The sequence below is a fragment of the Balaenoptera ricei genome, chromosome 8, assembly GCF_028023285.1.
Source record: "Balaenoptera ricei isolate mBalRic1 chromosome 8, mBalRic1.hap2, whole genome shotgun sequence".
In the NCBI taxonomy this organism is placed as follows: domain Eukaryota; kingdom Metazoa; phylum Chordata; class Mammalia; order Artiodactyla; family Balaenopteridae; genus Balaenoptera; species Balaenoptera ricei.
In genome coordinates, this window is record NC_082646.1 from 58484683 (window position 1) to 58503801 (window position 19119).

The window sequence follows — 19119 nt, forward strand, 5'->3', positions numbered from 1 at the left end:
TATTAAACCTGTAGTTCAGTTTCCAACTCTGACACTTAACTAACTGCATGACCTTAAGCAAGTCACCTAAGCATAAGCTCTGCTTATATTCTTAGATAAAATGGGGACAATACCTATTTATCTTGCACAACTGTGAGAATTTAGAAATGACTTCGTGTGCTGCCCAGCACAAATACAGGTACAAAGTAGAGAAATGTTATTATGGCATAATATATAAAATCTTTACCTAAATTTTTATATATTCATAACTCAAGGAAAGGCAAATTGTGTAAGTTAGTTAATCTTACTTAATTTAAGTAAGATTCTATCTAAATTGGCTATAAGGTTTTGAGATCAAACAAGTTCATAAACAATATTATTATAACTTCCCAGAAATTATACTCTACATTGAAATCACAAAAGTTACAATCTTCTACACTGTTACAATCTCCCAGTAATATCACTGGATTAGTTATATTACATAATTCCCTATGAAGCAAACATGAATTTAAAAATATATCAAGCATATGAATTTTAAACATAAATACTTACATGCAGTATACAAATATACAACAGCTGTAAATCATTGGGAGTTCATCCAATAGCTGTAAGAAACAAAGGTAACAGGACTTGAATATTGTAGAGCTGCAATTATTATGCAAATGCAAAATAAAACATCAGAATGATTAAGATGGTCACCTCTTATTATCTGATATCTTTTACTAATTCTCATATATTTATCATCATCTAATTTATTCTCAGTGTGTATATTTAGTTTATTGTTTTTGAACAAAGAAGCTTATCCACCCATCTGTCCTAATCTACACACCTAAGTAGGATGCCTGACTCACTGGTCAGCTTGGATCATTCAGTATCATAAACCATGATAACATGCCTCCAGGAAAGAATGATGTCCACCATCTACAGGTGATAGGTCCTATCAGTATTCTTTTGCATTTTCCCCCCATCCTATAGCACCTAAGATAAATAAAATGTTCAGTCATATACATAAAAAGAGATAGTAATGGTTGGGGAAGTCACTTAATCTAAGTGATGTCTAAGTATGTCTCTGAAAAATAATAATATTATTAGCAATAATAACAACTATAGTTATTACATATTAAACTACAAGCTGGACACTAAGTGTCCAGCTAAGTGTTGTGATAGGTTATTTCTAATACTTAAACCAATCCTATAGAATTTATTCACTAGATATGCATTTGATGAATTGTTTAATAATATATCTACTATGTGCCAGGCAACGTTAGGGGCTAAGGATACGATAAATACAAGACATAATCACTGCCCTCAGGGAATTCACAGTCTAGTGAGGTAGAGGGAATGAAAAACATGTGATTAAATACACAGTACAGATTCCAAAAATGGGGGCACAAAGAAGCCAGAAAAGGTGGTGGCAGGAAATGAAATGATGGCAGAGAAAGGCATTCTAGGAAGAAGGAAGAGAATTTATGCAAAGTGATATATTCTAGTAAATTACTGGAATAATGAAAATGACAGCGTTTGTGCAAGGTCTTATGATTACACGTTTCACATTTATTATTTCATTTAAATTTTCACAATTCTAAGGTAGGAACTATTATCTACATTCCAAGATGAGAACACTGAGGCTTAGAAGGTTTAAGTAACTTTTTTTTTCCACATCTTTATTGGAGTATAATTGCCTTACAACGGTGTGTTAATTTCTGCTGTACAACAAAGTGAATCAGCTATATGTACACATATATCCCCATATTCCCCCCCTCTTGAGCCTCACATGCTAATATGTAACAGAGCCAGATTTTGAACGGACTCTATATTATGTTGCCTCCAAAACCATTCACTTGAATCACCTATAAATGTTCAAAAAAACTGGTATAATATTGTGACTTACTGCAGGTAAATCTACCACAGTTTTATGATATACAGAAGATTCCTTTATTTCAAGTTTTGAACCAGGATCTACTGACTTTACATTAAACATCTTTAGATGGGTCTTTTGTGTTTCTATATAAATTTTTAAATTTTTTGTTCCAGTTCTGTGAAAAATGCCACTGGTAATTTGATAGGGATTGCACTGAAGCTATAGATTACCTTGGGTAGTATGGTCATTTCTAACAGTATTGTTTCTTCCATTCCAAGAACATGGTATATCTTTCCATCTGTTTGTGTCATCGTTAGTTTCTTTCATCAGCATCTTATAGTTTTTGGAGTACAGGTCTTTTGCCTCCTTAGGTAGGTTTATTCCTAGGTATTTTATTCTTTTTGATGAGATGGTAAATGGGATTGTCTCCTTAATTTCTCTTTTTGATACTTCACTCTTAGTGTATAGAAATGCAACAGATTTCTGTATATTTATTTTGTATCCTTCAACTTTACCAAATTCATTGATGAGCTCTAACAGTTTTCTGATGTTGCTTTAGGATTTTCTATGTATAGTATATCATGTCATCTGCAAACAGTCAACATGTGATTTTTGAGGGGACACAATTCAGTCCACAGAAGTGTGGCAGTGTGTTTCAAAATATAAATTTTATTATTATTCAAGTATGGTGAAGCCAACAGATCAGGAGATGATTGCCACTGAAAAGGAATTCCCTGGCGGTCCAGTGGTTAGGACTCCATGCTTCCACTGCTGGGGGCCCAGGTTCGATCCCTGGTCAGGGAACTAAGATCCCGTAAGCCATGCGGCATGGCCAAAACAAATAAACAAGGAAATAAACAAAATAGGAGGTAAAAATTAAGGGGGAACTTTCCCCCTTAAAAAAAGAAAAAGTGTGTTATTCACAGTTCCCAAGAGGAGGGGGTACGCCATGCCATGCAGGACAGCATAGGAAAGCACCAGGGTCAGTGAGGAGGCAGAAGGAGCAAGAGGAAAAGTGTGGGCAAGACCCTTTATTGCGGTTTCCTTAAGAAAGGCAAGGCAAGGGAGGGTAAGCAGGTTTAGAACTGGCTAATTTGAATAACTTCAGGCGGCCCTGGGGTACAGGAGCTATCTTTAGTTATCTGGTACCTGGCTCTGGGGTGATTAGAGCAGAGGAATACTGCCTCCTGGAGTGTAAGATGTGGTTTAGAGAATGGGCTCTGGATTGGTTAGTTTGCATATGAAAGGCACAGACCAGGTTGAGCTGTTTGCTATACCTAAGAACTGGCTATCCCTGGGAGGGGCAGTCGCTCACTAATTAGCGAGGACCCAGATGCTAGAACATCAAGAATACATAAGATAATATAGTTGTTATGAACTGAATGCTTGTGTCAGACACAAATTCATATGTTGAAGGTCTAACCCGAAATCTGATGGTATTTGTAGGTGGGTCCTTTGGGAGGTAATTAGGGTTAGACGAGGTCATGAGGGTAGGGCCCTCACGATGGGATTAATGCCCTTCTAAGAAGAGACACCAGAGAACTTGTGAGAAGGTAGCTGCCTGCAAGCCAGGAAGAGCTCTCACCAGACCTGACCATGCTGGTACCCTGATCTCGGACTTCCAGCCACCAAACTATGAAAAAAATAAATGTCTATTGTTTAAGCCACCTACTCTATGGTATTTTGTTATGGCAGCCCGAGATGACCAATACAGTAGTAAACATTTGGTGCCAGATCAGGTACGTGTGGAGAGTGCTCTGAAGGGAAAAAACATGGATGTGGGGTGACTAGCTAGGAGGTTACAGAAGTCAGACTAAGCAAAGTTGCTACTTGGATTAAGGTAACAGAATTCGGAATAGACCTCGGTGAACAGACTTGAGAAATATTCAGGAAGTAAAATAAACAGAGATTTGTGATTGATTTGACATAAAAGTGAGGAAGAACAAACTCTCAAGGATGGCTCCCAAGCTTCTTGCCTATACACTTCAGTTGATGGTAAGCATAGTTTACTGAGATTGTGAAAACAGAGACAATTACAAGAACGATTTTCAACGTGTTCGGTTTGAGGTACCTGTGAGACAGCCAAGTGGAAATGTCAATCAGACAACTAGAAATACAGATTTGTAGCTGAGAAGAAAGGTCTGGACTCCAGATGTTGGCTGCTTTTCTGTTTATTTGTTTAAAGAAACTAAATTGAATTAAGCATATGTTAAAATGGCATGGATTTTAAAAGCTGGTTAATATAAATACAAAAGTCTTATTTCAAACCGTAACTAGCAAAATTATGACTGGTAAAAGAACACAGAGTTCTACAGTGGGGTGGGGTATGTGTTTGAAGATGAGTCTGGAGAGGTAGGCAGAGGCCAGATCACAAAGCCTGTGGTTTAAATTCATGCGCTTGAGCTCTGGGAAGTATTAAAGAGGTTTAAAAAGTGACATGCCATCTGAAGAGCAGGGACTGTATTTATGCATCTCATCCCTAACACTCTGTACAAAGCCTAGCAAACATTGCTAAAAGAATGAAAACAGGATGAGTATTTCTATTCCAGTGTGACAAAAAGATAGGGGAGGCAGGAACACCAATTAGGAACCAGTTACAGGAATCTGGGTTGAAGATGATGGATTAAGGCAGTGGCAGTGGAGACAGCTAGAGGTAGACGTATTTAAGAGTTATTACAGAAGTTGAATCAAGAGGTTTTAGAGTTTATAGAGGTGAAATCAGAGATGAATCATAGGTTTTTGGTTTGGGCTTTGGGTGTAAGGTGGTTTCATTTACTGACATAGGGAGCAAAGGAGAAAGACGGGTAGTATTTATAACCAGAACATCTGCTGTTAACATTATAAAGTCTGACTTAGCTTACATTACCTAACATTTAAGCTATTTTTGTCTTTGTATTATAAATAAAGTTATAAGTGAACAAAATAGTTTTTTGGTTTTATTTTCTAGGATAAATATATTTATTTTTACTTACGAGAAATACATGAATACATTCTTTTTTTTTACTAGCATTTTTTCCTAACATCAAACATATTACATGCTCAGTATAGAATACATGGAAAAAGCAGAAAAACAGAAAGAAAAAACTAAGAAATTACCTTCAATTTTACCCTCCCTGTGATTATCAATAACTGTATATATCAGTTAGTGAAAGCAAAAAAGAATGAGTTGAATGAGTGAATAGATGAAAAGAAAATCTGGGAGAAGTCTCCTAAAAACTTAAAGTTCCTACCACCATCAACGCAAGATAAAATCCTAAAACAGGTAAAGGCAACAAAAGAATACAAAACAAAATGTGGGTCCTAATCTTGTCCCTAACTTCTAGTCAGATCACTTTCCCTCTCTTGGGCTATTCTTCCATTTATAAAATTTATAGATTTAGACTAAATTTCAAAAATCTCTTTTAATATTAAAGTTCTATGATTCTAAATTGTTCTTTGGTACCTTTTACCCCTTATGTGAAGGCCGTCTGCTCACTCCTGTTATCTCTACCCCTTCTCTAATGTTGTCCTCAATCTCACTCCCAAATGTATTGCTCTTGGCTGGTTGCCACAAGAATGTGACACATTAATCAAGAGAAAGGAGTTAGTAATAGCTTAAAATGTTACCCTCCACAGAGGCACACATAATTTAACACTACTTACAGGAATGAATCACTAACAATGAATCAATAATGGTGGTTTCAAACATTCTGACTGAAGAAAAAGGAAGGAAACTAACATTTATTAAACACTTATTTAATAGATCCTATTAAATAAGGATGTCCTTTCACATATGCCAATCAACTGATCCTCATAATACTCCTACAGGCATATCAGACCCATTAGACAGATGAGAAAACTAAAGCTCAGCAAGATTAAGTGGCATGTCTATGCTCAAATAGTAAAGTGATAGAATAAGAACTGGAACCCATGCAGCAGCCACCCAGGAACAATAAATCTGATGAAAATACCATTCAAGCTCCAAATCATTCTGAAGACAGAACTGTCAATATCTGCTTGTGCTCAGTTTAGGCAGGAATAAAAAACAGGCCTCCAATTTCTCTATAGCTACAACAAGCCAAGTTCAGGCTGGTGAAATGGTTCACTGACCACCAGAGGCAGGTAAGTGGCAACATTGCCATTTCTTACGCTTCAGTGATTGTGCGTAACAAATGATGGCCTAACATTGTTGAGTCAAATTTATCCTGAAAGGAGACAAGACAGGGAACCTGCAAGGGATATCCATGATCATGTTATGTTTAGATTAAAGAAATGGAGAAGCTATTTAAAGAAATCCTTCAATACTGATGATTCTCCCCTCCTCCTCAATCACTGGGAAAATGGGTCACATGTCATTTCTGCCATGTTAGGCAAGCACATAAAACCACCATCGTGTAGGCCAAAAGGGGAATGAAATAAGGCATGTGTAAAATTTATCCATGAAGTTGATAAAGCAGTATGATAATAATGATAAAGCATAGTGTCAAAGATCTCAGGATCAAAGGCCATCTTGTCCATCCAAATGCTATGCTATCTTGGTGACAATCTTGCCAAGTATTAAGTTTACATGCAAATCAAAGTGTGTCCCACCTCTGCTCAAAATACAGGTTAAAATAATGGTTCACAGGGGATAAAGTCCATGAGGCTTTGATGCGCCTGTGGTTAGTTCCCCAAACCACATCTCCTGCCACTTAGTTCATTGCCTGCCTGCTCAATAATGTAACAAATGTTAGCTATTATTACTGGTAGAACTGTCACCATCATCACCACATCCTCCCACTCCAAGGCTACAACCATAATGTACTACCTGCAGGGCTCTGAGAAGCCAAACATACTCTCACAACTCTGCGGGTTCTAGTTGGCCTGGCAAATTCCTATTCATCTTTGACAATGCAATTCAAACATGTGTCTGAGTCTTCTGTGTGAAACCCCTTTTCTGACCTCCCCGCCCTAATAATCACTTTCTCTTTCCAATCACTGTATTCACTAGCATATTATCTTCATTCCTAGACCATAGATTCCTTGAAAGAAGGATTATATAATCTTTACCTATGCATAGCTATTACCCAGATACCAAAAACCATTTTATTGAACTAATGAAAGTGTTTGTCTAGCCTATGCTTGGGTACCTCCAGGGACAGAGGACTCCAGATCTTCTAAGGCAGGCCTTACTATCTACAGGCTCAGAAAATTATTCCCTATGTTGAGCAAGATGTCTCTTAGTCTTTAACCCCACTAGGACCACAAAGAATAAACCTGGTCCTCTTTGACGTGTCAACCCTTAAATACCGATTTGTAAAACATTTATGTTGTGTTATATGCCAGATCCATGGGAAAAGTAGAGGATACGCCAAGGTCAAGCAGAGAGAGTCCCTGCTCCTTGGGAACTCACATTCTGATAGAGTAGTCAGACACATAAATATACATAAAATAACACTGATAAGGGCAAGTAATAGTGATACATGGAGCATGATATGGAAGAACACATGAGGGGTACATATGCCACCCTGGGGCTATGGAAGGCTTCCTAGAAGAGCTGCCACTCTGCCTGAGAGTTTAAAGGACGAACTAGAATGGAGAGAAAGCCTGGTGTGTACAGCTGAGTGGGGGTAACTGAACATGTCTTCTCTTCTTCAAGCTAAACATTCCCAGTTCCTTCCCCTAGTTGGGTATCATGACTAGATTTTTAATTCTTTCACCATTCTGGGGTCTCTCATTTGAATACATAGCCAGGTCAGGCCTTAGACCTGAATGCAATATTCCTGTCATGATCTGATCAGTGCACAGCAGGGGAGTTTATTCCTCCCGCCCCACCTCACTCAGATGCCTAGTCTTGCCTGACAGCTTGTCTCAGCACATTGATCCAGCTGTTTCCTCATGTATGGAAGAGACACACACTAACTTCCAGGGTAAACATTTTAGGACTAATGGACAGCAAGAATGATCCTTGAGATTTTAAAATTTAAGTCTTAGAAAACATGTGTTAAGGGAATGTCAGAGAATACTGCATGCACAGAATTAGACTAGAAGCTTTGTAAATTTTTCTGGCAATTTGTCACTGTATAAAAAACCACCCCAAAACTCAGCAGCTTAAAATAGCAGTATTTACTTTACTCATTAATGTGTGTTTAAAGCAGGGTTGGGAAGGGAAGGTCCATCTCTACTTCACTCACTGTGAGCTGGGATAGCTCAAAGGCTGGGAACTGGAATCATCTAAAGATTCACCCACTCAAATTTCTGGCAGTTGATGCTGGCTGAAGTCTGGGGATTTCAGTGAGGTGTAGCAAGAACACCTACACATGGCTCTTCCAAGTGGCTTCTTTACAATATGGTGCTGGGTTCTGAGGGTAAATGCCCCAGGAAGACTAGGCAGAAGCTGTACTGCTTTTTATGACTCGGTCTTGGATGTCATATAGCTTCAGGTCTACTATAGTCACAATCCTGCCCAGATTCAAGGGCAACAAACAAGAGAGTCCACCTCTTGAGGAGAGTCAGTGTCACCTTGTAAGAAAAGCAGGTGGGATGGGATATAGGGGTGTGAACATCTTTGGAAAATAAAATAATCTTGCCACATAAATAAAACTCAAAACTGAGTTAAATGTCCCCAATAATAGGAGGCAGTCTGCTTTAGGATGAAGGGTATTCTGATTAGCTTATTAGTATTACTATTCCTCCACAGAAACTCTGGAGTCTTTTAAAGTCTCCTTTCTTTACAACAAACATAAACATGTATTTTCCTTATCATAAAAGTACTTCATATTGATTGTAGAAAACTTGCTAAATATAGAAATGCAGAGAGAAAGAAATATAATTGCCTGTAACCCCACAAACCAGGGGTAACTACAATTTAATATTTCAATAGAACTCTTTAGTCATTCACTCGTGTGATTAATTAAATGCCCTTCCTTCCTCCCTTTCTTCCTCCCTTCCATGTATGTTTTTATTGTGCATATGTCAGCACTATTTTATATGCTAAGATAGAGCAGTATTTAAGAGAGGTAAGATACCTGCTCTCAAGTTTACATTCTAGTAGGGGAAAGTTCAAATAAGATAATTTCGAATAGCAATAAGTGCTATGAAAGACATAAAGTAAAAGCAATTCACGGAAGGGATTGCTTTACATAAAATGGTCAGAGAAAGCATGTCTGAATAGATGTCATTTGTATTGAAGAGTCAGAAGGGACCAGACATGCAAAAATTTGCGATAAAAGTATTGCAGGCAGAGGAAATAGCAATTACAAAGGCCATGAGGTCTTGTCTGAAGAACAACAAGGCCAGTGTGGCTAGAGTGTAGTGAACAATGCAAAGGAATTGTAAAAACTGAAGCTGCAGAACTAGAGCTGGATTGGATCATGTAGGCCATGGTAAAGAATCTGGATTTCACTTTAATGCAAATGGATGCCTTGGAGAGTGGTTTTTTTCTTTTTTAATTTTATTTATTTTTGGCTGCATTGGGTCTTCGTTGCTACGGGAGGGCTTTCTCTAGTTATGGCGAGCAGGGGCTACTCTCTGTTGTGGTGTGTGGGCTTCTCCTTGCAGTGGCTTCTCTTGTTGTGGAGCATGGGCTCTAGGTGTGTGGGCTTCAGTAGCTTCAGCACGCAGGCTCAGTAGTTGTGGCTCGCAGGCTCTAGAGCACAGGGTCAGTAGTTGTGGCGCACCGGCTTAGTTGCTCCGCGGCATGTGGGATCTTCCTGGACCAGGGAGGGCTCGAACCTGTGTCTCCTGCATTGGCAGGTGGATTCTTTTCCACTGCACCACCAGGGAAGTCCCCCTTGGAGAATTTTAAGCAGGGGAATGACATGACCTGATTTAAAGTTTCAAAGATCACCTTGGCTGATTGCAGAGGCAATGGCTGACTACTGCAGTAGTCAAGAAATGGGACGGTGATGCCTTACACTAAGGTAGGAGTAGTAAAAACAGGGAGAGTAGGCAGATCCAGGTATATTTTAAAAGTAAAACCAGAAGAACAGATTAAATGTGAGGGATGAGGGAAAGAAAGAAATCAGGGATGAGTCTAGGTTTTTGGCTTCAGCAAATGGGTGGGTGATGGCATCACAGAGGAACACCAGGAAGGAACAGGTATGGGAAAAGAAATAAAGAATTATATATTGTCCATATTAAAGGTTGAGATTTCTATGATATGTCAAACATACAATTGGATATACAAATCTAGAGCTAAAAGGTTAGGTTAGAACTGAAGATAGATGTTTTGAATCATCAGTATATAGATCACATTCAAAGCCATGAGATTATATAAGATCACCTAGGAGAGAATACAGAGAAGGTAGCCCAGGACAAAAGAGTAGCCAGTGAGGTAAGGAAGAAAGCTAGGGGAATTTCCTTTTCCATAAACAAGGAAAACTGGGAAGCCAAGACAAATGTTTCATGAAGAAAAAAGCAAACAACGTGTGGAATGCTACTGAGAGGTCAAATAAGAAGAATATAAAAATGTGTCTATTGGATCTGGCAAGATGAAGGTCACTGTTGACCTTGACAAGCAGTTTCTGTGAAGTGAAGGGAAGAGATGCCTAACTGGGATGGGAGGGAAAGAGAGGGAGGTGAGTGGAGAGAGGGAGGAAATAATCAAATGGTTCTGATGTGATAAGGAACTGAACAATGACTCAAGAGCTAGGGCTGAACACAAGGTCAATGGAGGAATAATTTTTAAAAGATAGGAACTGTTTGAGCATGTTTGATGCAGATGGCAGTGACTGAATGTAGTGACTTCCTAAAGACTGTGGTGGAGCAAGAGACTGAGGTGGGGTATGTAACTGTAGGAGTGAAGTCTTTGAGTAGGAGGGAGGGGATAAATTTAGAGCCCCAGGAAGGGGATACTGGCTTTCAAAGGATTTGATACATTTCTTCCATAATAATAGGAGGAAGAAGGTGGTGATAGAAAGATGAGGGAGTTCTTGACTGATTCTGTCTATATTCTCGTGAAATATGGAAGACGATATCAGCAAGGAGGATGGGGTATGAGGCAAAAGAGATGTAAAAAGAAATCTAAAGAAAGGAACAGGTGTGAAATAATGGTTCTGGGAAGTGAAATTATCCGGGAAATGTAATGGCACTGCCTTGTGGCACTGAGTGCTTATTTGCGATTTCTGTTCAATAATTTAAAAGTGAGATCATTTAACAAAGGGATGTAATTTCTATGAGCAATACTTCGCTACTCAGTTCAGGCACAGAATAGGCAGATAATTGAGCTGGATGTGGGCTGAATATTACTCAAAAAGCAAGGGGCAATGGCTTTAAGGATATCTGCATGGGTGGGTAAGAGTTATAATTAATTTGGGGCCATAGGTTGCAAACTTTGTAATAAGGGGAAAGAAGTGAGGCAAAATTTACTTCCTTCCAGTCTTTTCACTATTATTTATAAAATTGATATCATATTACATAAAGTTTTATGTCTCTATAACATTTTCCCATGTAAATAGTCTTCAAAATATTATTTTAATTTAGATATATCATAGTATATTTAACAATCTCCCTACTTTTTTTTTTTTCTTTTTTTGGCCATGCTGCGCAGCTTGTGGGATCTTAGTTCCCTGACCAGGGATTGAAGCTGGGCCTCGGCACTGAAAGTGCTGAGTCTTAACCGATCCCAATGGACCGCCAGGGAATTCCCAACAATCTTCCTATTATTAAAACATTTAGATCATTTAAAAGTCTTTATCACGTGTAATGCTGTGATAAACAGCCTTGTGAAGATCTTTTCTCTGTCTCTGATTACTTTCTTAGGAAGTATTCCTACGAGTGCAATTACTGGGTCAAAGGATATGTATATTGCTTTTCTGTTTAAAAGAAAATATTAAAACAATTCCAACCTACAGAAAAGTTTGAAGTACAATACAAATAATTTTCTTCTCCCTGAACCATCTGAGTAAGCTGCTGACATGAGGTTCCATTACTCCAAAGTACTTTAGTGCATGTTTCCTTCAAGGATATTCACTCAGATTACATGCCTTGACCAAATGGGATTTATCACAGGAATGCAAGTTTGGTTCAACGTATGAAAATAAATCAACATACTAGACCTTACTAATATAATAAAGAAGAAAACCCACATGGTCATCTTGAGATGCAGAAAAAACATTTAAAAATTCCAACACATTTTCTTGATAAAAACACTCAACAAACTAGGAATAGAAGGGAACTTCCTCAGCCTAATAAAGGACATCTACACAAAGCTCCAGCTGACATTATAATTAATGGTGAAAAACTGAAAGCTTTCTTCCTAAGGTCAGGAACAAAACAAGGATGTCTGCTCTCTCCACTTCTATTCAACAGTGTCCAGAATACAAATGAATGTATATGCAAAACAGAAACAGACTCACAAATATAGAAAACAACCTTGTGGTTACCGAAGAGGAGAGGAAGAGGGCTGGGACAAATCAGGGTATGGAATTAACAAACTACTATATATAAAATAGATAAGCAACAAGGATATATTGCATAGCACAGGGAATTATAGCCATTATCTTGTAATAACTTATAATGGAGTATAATCTGCAAAAATACTGAATCATTATGCTGTATACCTGAAACTAAAATAATAATGTAAATCAACTATATTTCAATTAAAAAAAAACACTGTGCTAGAAGTTCTAGTCAGGGCAGTTAGGCAAGAAAAATAAGCATAAGGCATCTAATTGCTAAGAAAGAGGTAAAACTATCTCTATTTGCATATGACATGATCTTGTATGCACAAGGAAGAGGTAAAACTATCTCTATTTGCATGTGACATGATCTTGTACACACAAAAAACCCTAACAAATCTATGTACACATACACATAAAACTGTAAGAGGTAAAAAACAAGTTCAGCAAGGATACAAGAGCAATATGCAAAAATCATTGGTACTTCTATACAACAGGCATGAGAAATCAGAAAGTGAAATTAAGAAAACAATTTCATTTATAATAGCATCAAAAAGAATACTTATAAATAATGTAAAAGAAGTCAAAACTATAAGACATCACTGAAAGGAATTAAAAAGACTTAAATAAGTGGGAAGACATCCTGTGTTCATAGATTGGAGGACTTAATATTAAGATGGAAATACTCTCCAAAGTATGGATTCAATGCAATCCCTTTCAAAATCCCAGCTAACTTTTTGCAGAAATTGATAAGCTGATCCTATAATTCATATGGAAATTCAAGGGACCCAGAATAGATTAAACAGTTTTTAAAACAAAGAATAAATCTGGAGGAGTCACAGCTCCCAATTTCAAAACTTACTACAAATCTATAGTAATCAAGGTACATATAGGTCAATGGAATAGAACTGAGAGTTGAACTGAGCATCAAGAAATAAACTCATATATTTATAATTGATTGATTTTCGACAGGGGTGCCAAGACAATTCAATGAGGAAAGAACAGTTTTTTCAACAAATGACTTGGGACAACTGGATATCCACATGCAAAAGAATAAAGCTAGACCTGTACCTCACACCACATACAAAAATTAATTAAAAATGGACCAAAGACCTAAATGTAAGAGCTAAAACTATAAAGCTAATTTCTAACTATGTTAGAAGAAAACATAGGTATAAATCTTCATAACCGTGGATTAGGCAATGGTTCCTTACATACAACATCAAAAGCAAAAGCAACCAAAGAAAAAACAGATAAAATGAACTTCAGCAAAATTGAAAACGTTTTTTTGCTTCAAAGAATGCTATCAAGAAAGTGAAAAAACAGCCCACAGAATGAAAGAAAATATTAGAAAACCATATATTTGATAAGGGTCTAGTATTCAGAATATGTATAGAACTCTTACCATGTAATGACAAAAAGGCAAATAACCCAATTTTAAAATAGGCAAAAGGATATGAATAGACATTTCTCCTAAGAAGGTAAACAAATGGTCAATATACACATGAAAAGATGCTCAAGATCACTTATTATTGGGGAAATGCAGAAAAAAAACCACAGTGAGATACCACATCACACTCACTAGGATGGCTATAATCAAAGGGACGGACAATAACAAGTATTGGCAAGGATATGGAGAATTGCCAGCAGGAATGTAAAACGGTGTAGTCACTTAGAAAAACAGTCTAGCAGCTCCTCAAAAGGTTAAACATAGAGTTACCCTTTGACTTAGAAATTCCACTCCTAAGTATATACCTAAGAGAACTGAAAACATACATCTACACAAAAACTTGTATATGAATGTTGATAGAAGCATTATATATAAAGGCCAAAAACTCATAAACAATCCAAATATCCACTAATTAATAAATGGATAAACAAAATGTGCTGTATCCAAACAATGGAATATTTCAGCCTAATTGAACCAAAAGGCCACATATCGTATGATCCACTGCCATGAAATGTCCAGAATAGGCAATCCATGGAGAAAGAGTAGATTAGTGGCTGTCAGGGTAGAGGGATTAACGGGGAGTGACTGCTAATGGGAATGGGATTTCTCTTTGGAGTGATGAAAATATTCTGGAATTAGAGAGTGGTGATGGTTCCATAATTCTGTGCGTATACTTAAAACAACTCGTATACTTTAAAAGGGTATATTTTATGATATGTGAATTATACCTTTAAAAAAAGATATTCACCTACCTATCCACAATACTACCAACAAAATCAGGAAATTAACATTGATTTATTACTATCATGTAATCCTCAGACCCCATTCAAGTTTTTCTAAGTGTCCCAATAATATCATAAGTATAAGCATACACACATACACACACACACACACACACACACACACAGGATCCAGCCCAGAATTACACAGTGTATTTACTTCTCATATCTTTTTAGTCTCCTTCAATCTTGAACAGTTCCTCAATCTTTTAATTTTATGACCATGGATACTTTTGAAGACTACATGCCAGTTGTTTTGTAGAATGTCACTCAATTTGATTTTGCCTGATGGTTCCATATGACTAGACTCAGATTATGCATCTTTGGCAAGAATATCAGAGAGGTGATGCTGTTTTTGCCACTGCATCCTCCGGTGGCATACAATTTTGATTTGTCCCATTATGAAGATACTCATTCTGATTGCTTGATTAAGGTGTTGTCTGCTAGTCTCCTCCACTGTAAAGTTACCCTTTTTCCTTTTATAATTATTTTGTAATAATGTACTTTGAAACAATGTGAATTCAACATCAAACTTTTAATGTATTCATTTATTCATAATCACTTACTCTTTCATTTATTATATCATGTATTATTTTAGTATGGACTCATGATTTCCCATTTTATTCAGTGGGTTGTGTCTTCAATGGATTTAATAACTGTTATGATCTGTTACTATCCTTGCTTATTTTGATGCTCAAATTGTCTCAAATTTGAGAGAAGCCCTTCAAGTTGGCTTCAGTATCCTTTTGACATCTTCCCATCATTCTTTTATCATTTCCATTCCTTCTGGCACAAAAAGATGTTTCAGGATCATACTGTCCTTTTTTTCTGCCCCAACCCTCAGAATCCAGCCAGATTCCTTTTAATGGCGAATGATCTGGATGATAGGTATGCTCTTTGGTACTGGGGTTCCCGGCTCCTAAGTCCTCTCATGGACAGAGTCAGAGAATAGAATGGATGTGTGTGTGTGTGTATGTGTGCGTAAAGAAATCTGCATGCGTGTGTGTGTGTATGTGGTATGTGTATATCATTTATAAACTGTGAATGATTTTGGTCAAATCAACTAGCCTCTTTCAGCTCTAGTACTAGAATTTATAAAACATGAGTAATAACTACCTAAGATAGAACATATGGAAGCATTTGATGATTGCTAGAGCTGGACAAATTCTAGTTATTTTTTAGTATGATAAAATGCAAAGCCTTATTTTCAGGGATATTATTTAGCTGTTGCTCACTGGTATCACCATTCTGATTGCTGGTATTCTTGCCATACAGTTAAAAATTTTTGAATATCATTCCTGTCATTTCTTCAAACACATTTTAAGTTCTAGCTTTATCACTGTTGTCAGATACACCACCATTGTAATGACTCCCTGCTTCTGTTTACGTCATAGTGCAAGTGCAGTATGTCATTTCACCTTTCGCTACCTAAAAAGTTTCAACTAAATTCTTTCAGATTCTGTTTAAATGTCTTTAACGATTATAGATTCTTCTAAGCTCCACTGTGTTGCCATAGCGTATTTGTACTTCTTTAAAAATAATTTCCATATTATATCACTGTTTATAAGTCTTTTTTCCCAGCCAGAGAGTGTGAGAAATGTGTTCTATGCTCGATTAAGTCAGACCAGTGTCTTATTCATTTGTGTATTCTCCATGTCAAGCATGGCATGCACAGGAAACATGACACCTTACTATAAATATGTGTTGAATATTGAATCAATTCTAAGAATTAATTCTTACATTTTAATATAGCTGTAATTAATAATTCATAGACTACTGTATAAACAGATCCTTCCAGAATAGCACTATCCAATACAGTAGGCACTAGCCTTATGTGGCTATTGAGCACTTGAAATAAACCTAATCTTAACTGAGATACACTGCAAGTATGAAACATACATCCAGTTTCAGGCTGTGAAACATTTCATTAATAAATTTTTATACTGATTACATGTTGAAGTAACACTTTGGATATACTGGGTTAAATAAAATACATTATTAAAATTAATTTCACCTATTTCTTCTTAATGTGGCTTTTTAAGATGTGGCTACTGGAGATTTTTAATTATATACGTAGTTCACATTATATTTCTACTGGACAGTGCTATTCTAGAAGTTTCTGGGCTAGTGATGGGGAACAAAGAGGTTAAAAGATTGAGGACTAGCTATATGGCCCCCTTAGAGCAAGGACAGTAAATAAAAATCCTTGCATAGCTCTAAAACCTTGCTATTGGGGACCAGACCATTCAAGTGGATGCCACAAGAGAGACATAAGGGAATGTAGGCAGCCAAGAATAAGAATACATTACTTTGGTGGACTGATTTTATCTTCTTAAGATGTCTCCATGAGACTCTACTTTCTAATCCTGCTCTAAAATCGTACCTGCCTGCACAGAGGTGGTCAAAAACCCATTCTGCTCTCACTTGTTTTCTCTATGGACAACTTATTTGCTTGCCTCTTCACTTACTCAACCTGGATCCTTTGGCCTGAAGTAAAAAACTCCAGGGATTACAAATTCCATCTTTTTTTCTTCTTGCCTCAATATCATCCTCTAGTAATGTGCTCTTTACTCAAATTTGAAGTGTCTCTGGATTAAGAGAAATAAGCATTTAAGTCAATTTCGTCATTACTGACCTGCATTTCATATTTCAGAGTCATGTGGAAGCACCAGGATCCCATTCCTACCACTGAAATTAAAACAAACAAATAAAAAAAAAACAATTAGCATGAAATTCTTTGGGGGTGGCCAGAGTGACTTGAGAAGACAGTAAGACATTTCAAAGCACTGAGTTTTAGGACAAATTTATGAAATCTTGTGGCAGGATATAGGAGACCCTGCTTAAGCTCTATCTATAACTGATGAAATTTTGGTACAGAAAAAAACAAGTACAAGTTCTCGTAAATTCCCTCCACTAAGTGATTTATTAGATTAATCAATATTCTCCATTTTTTGCATAAAATGTATTACAGATGCTCAGGGTAAGCTTTAATGATCATAGCTGGTTAGCTACTCTTCAGTACTTCCTTTGGATTAGCTAGTTCTAATCCAAATAGCTGAGGTGGATGCTTAATAAGAGCCAGTCACCTCTGTTTGTTCCTAAACTTGTTAATGCCACTGTATTTAGTTATCAGAAGTATGACTGCAAAAAGAGAGCTACTGTTTCTACGAAAACTGTTTAAAATGTTTAAAACAGACTCAATAAAATTGAGTTGCTAATAAAAATTGCTGTTGTATTAGCTGTGGATAAGATATCCGCTATAGATTGGGAAAAACAGTAAAAATCTAAAGTTCTCAAAGTTCTTTCCAAGTGTCTCCATTTTAAATAAACTGTTTTCATTTTAGGGTTTAAAATTTTTTGTTTGTTTTGCAATGCAAGAAAGACTAAGTAGAACTATAATTAGGGTCCCATATTCAAAGGCCATGCCCTACATCAAATCATTGTCAAAGATTATACAACTATATGTTAATTAAAATAAAACTTGAAGGTGGGTATACATTTTTTTCAATATAATTATAGCTTTGACTCTTTAAAAATTAACGGACTAAATATCACTCCTTATCACATCTGATAACACAGCTTTTACTATGATTAAGTTTAGTTCAACAAGCCTTTATTGAATACCTCCTATTTGCCAAATTCAACTGCAGATGCTGAGGTACAAAGATAAGATCCAGTCATTGGCCTTAATGAAGTTTATAAGCTAATGGAGGAGACAGGCAGATAAATAGAAGATGCCAGTATGTGGAGATATGATTAAAAAAAAAAAAGATACGCATAGAGTACCATAGGAGCACAGAAGAGGGGACTTATGAAAGAAGTCAGAGAAAGCAAAAATGACGTCAGAGGAGTTAGCCTCAAGGATGTAAGAGTCAGCCCAACAATCATGGTAAATGTGGATGTTACCAAATCATTTGTATGAAGCCACTTGAGAAAAATTTCAAACTCTTTGTTACTCTTGCTTTTTAAAAAAATCATTATAGACATTACCACATTATTTACTGCTCAAAATGAGATGAGAGAAGTAAAGAGTTACTGCACTCATCTTACTAAAGAAATGAGGAAGTGGATGGTTGCTGTCTTTTTTCCAAAGGAGAAATTAGAAGGTGCAAAGGAGAATAAATTAATGGAAGGACGGGAAAAAAACAAACCCTGTGAGTTATTTAAAGTCACATAATATACTATAAAGTAAAAAAATTAAAATGAGGTGGATGACTATTCATCCTGAAAGGTAGACTGGCCACTAAATCATGTCTCACTCAAGAACTGCTTTTATCCAAACCTTTCCAAATGTCCTCTTGTTACTGTTTATTATATCGCATTAAAAGTCTGATTTTTAAAAAATCTCTACAGTTTATTTCCTTTCAACACTCCATTTAGAATGCAAAGAAATGTAATAGAAGAACATCACCTTTCTCCATGCAGTATTTTATATTTTGCCATTTTAAAGAAAACTACCAATTTTTGCTAAAATTTATTAGCTTTACTGATGTAATTCACATACTATAGGGTTAAAGTACACAATTCAATTGTTTCTAATATTTTCACAGAGTTGTGCAACCGTTATCATTATTAGAACATTTTCATCACCCCAAAGAGAAACCCCAGGCCTATTAGCAGTCACCCCTATTTCTCCTCAAACCTCCTCCCTCCTCAGCCCTAAACAAGCATTAATCTATTTTCTGTCCCTAA

The 19119-nt window shown here is 36.6% G+C and overlaps 1 protein-coding gene across 2 annotated transcripts in view; it reads right to left on the bottom strand.

Annotated features, from left to right (window-relative positions):
• The window catches only part of ACER3 (alkaline ceramidase 3), a 197902-nt gene that overhangs the window by 75513 nt on the left and 103270 nt on the right, over window positions 1-19119 (bottom strand). Inside the window, exons 3-4 of one of the 2 annotated variants that reach the window (XM_059930750.1) lie at window positions 17063-17115; window positions 532-584 (exon numbers count right to left, since the gene is read on the bottom strand). In XM_059930750.1, the coding sequence (XP_059786733.1) occupies window positions 532-584; window positions 17063-17115 (106 nt within the window). The remainder of the gene's footprint in view (window positions 1-531; window positions 585-17062; window positions 17116-19119) is intronic. The other variant, XM_059930752.1, reaches the window with a different exon arrangement.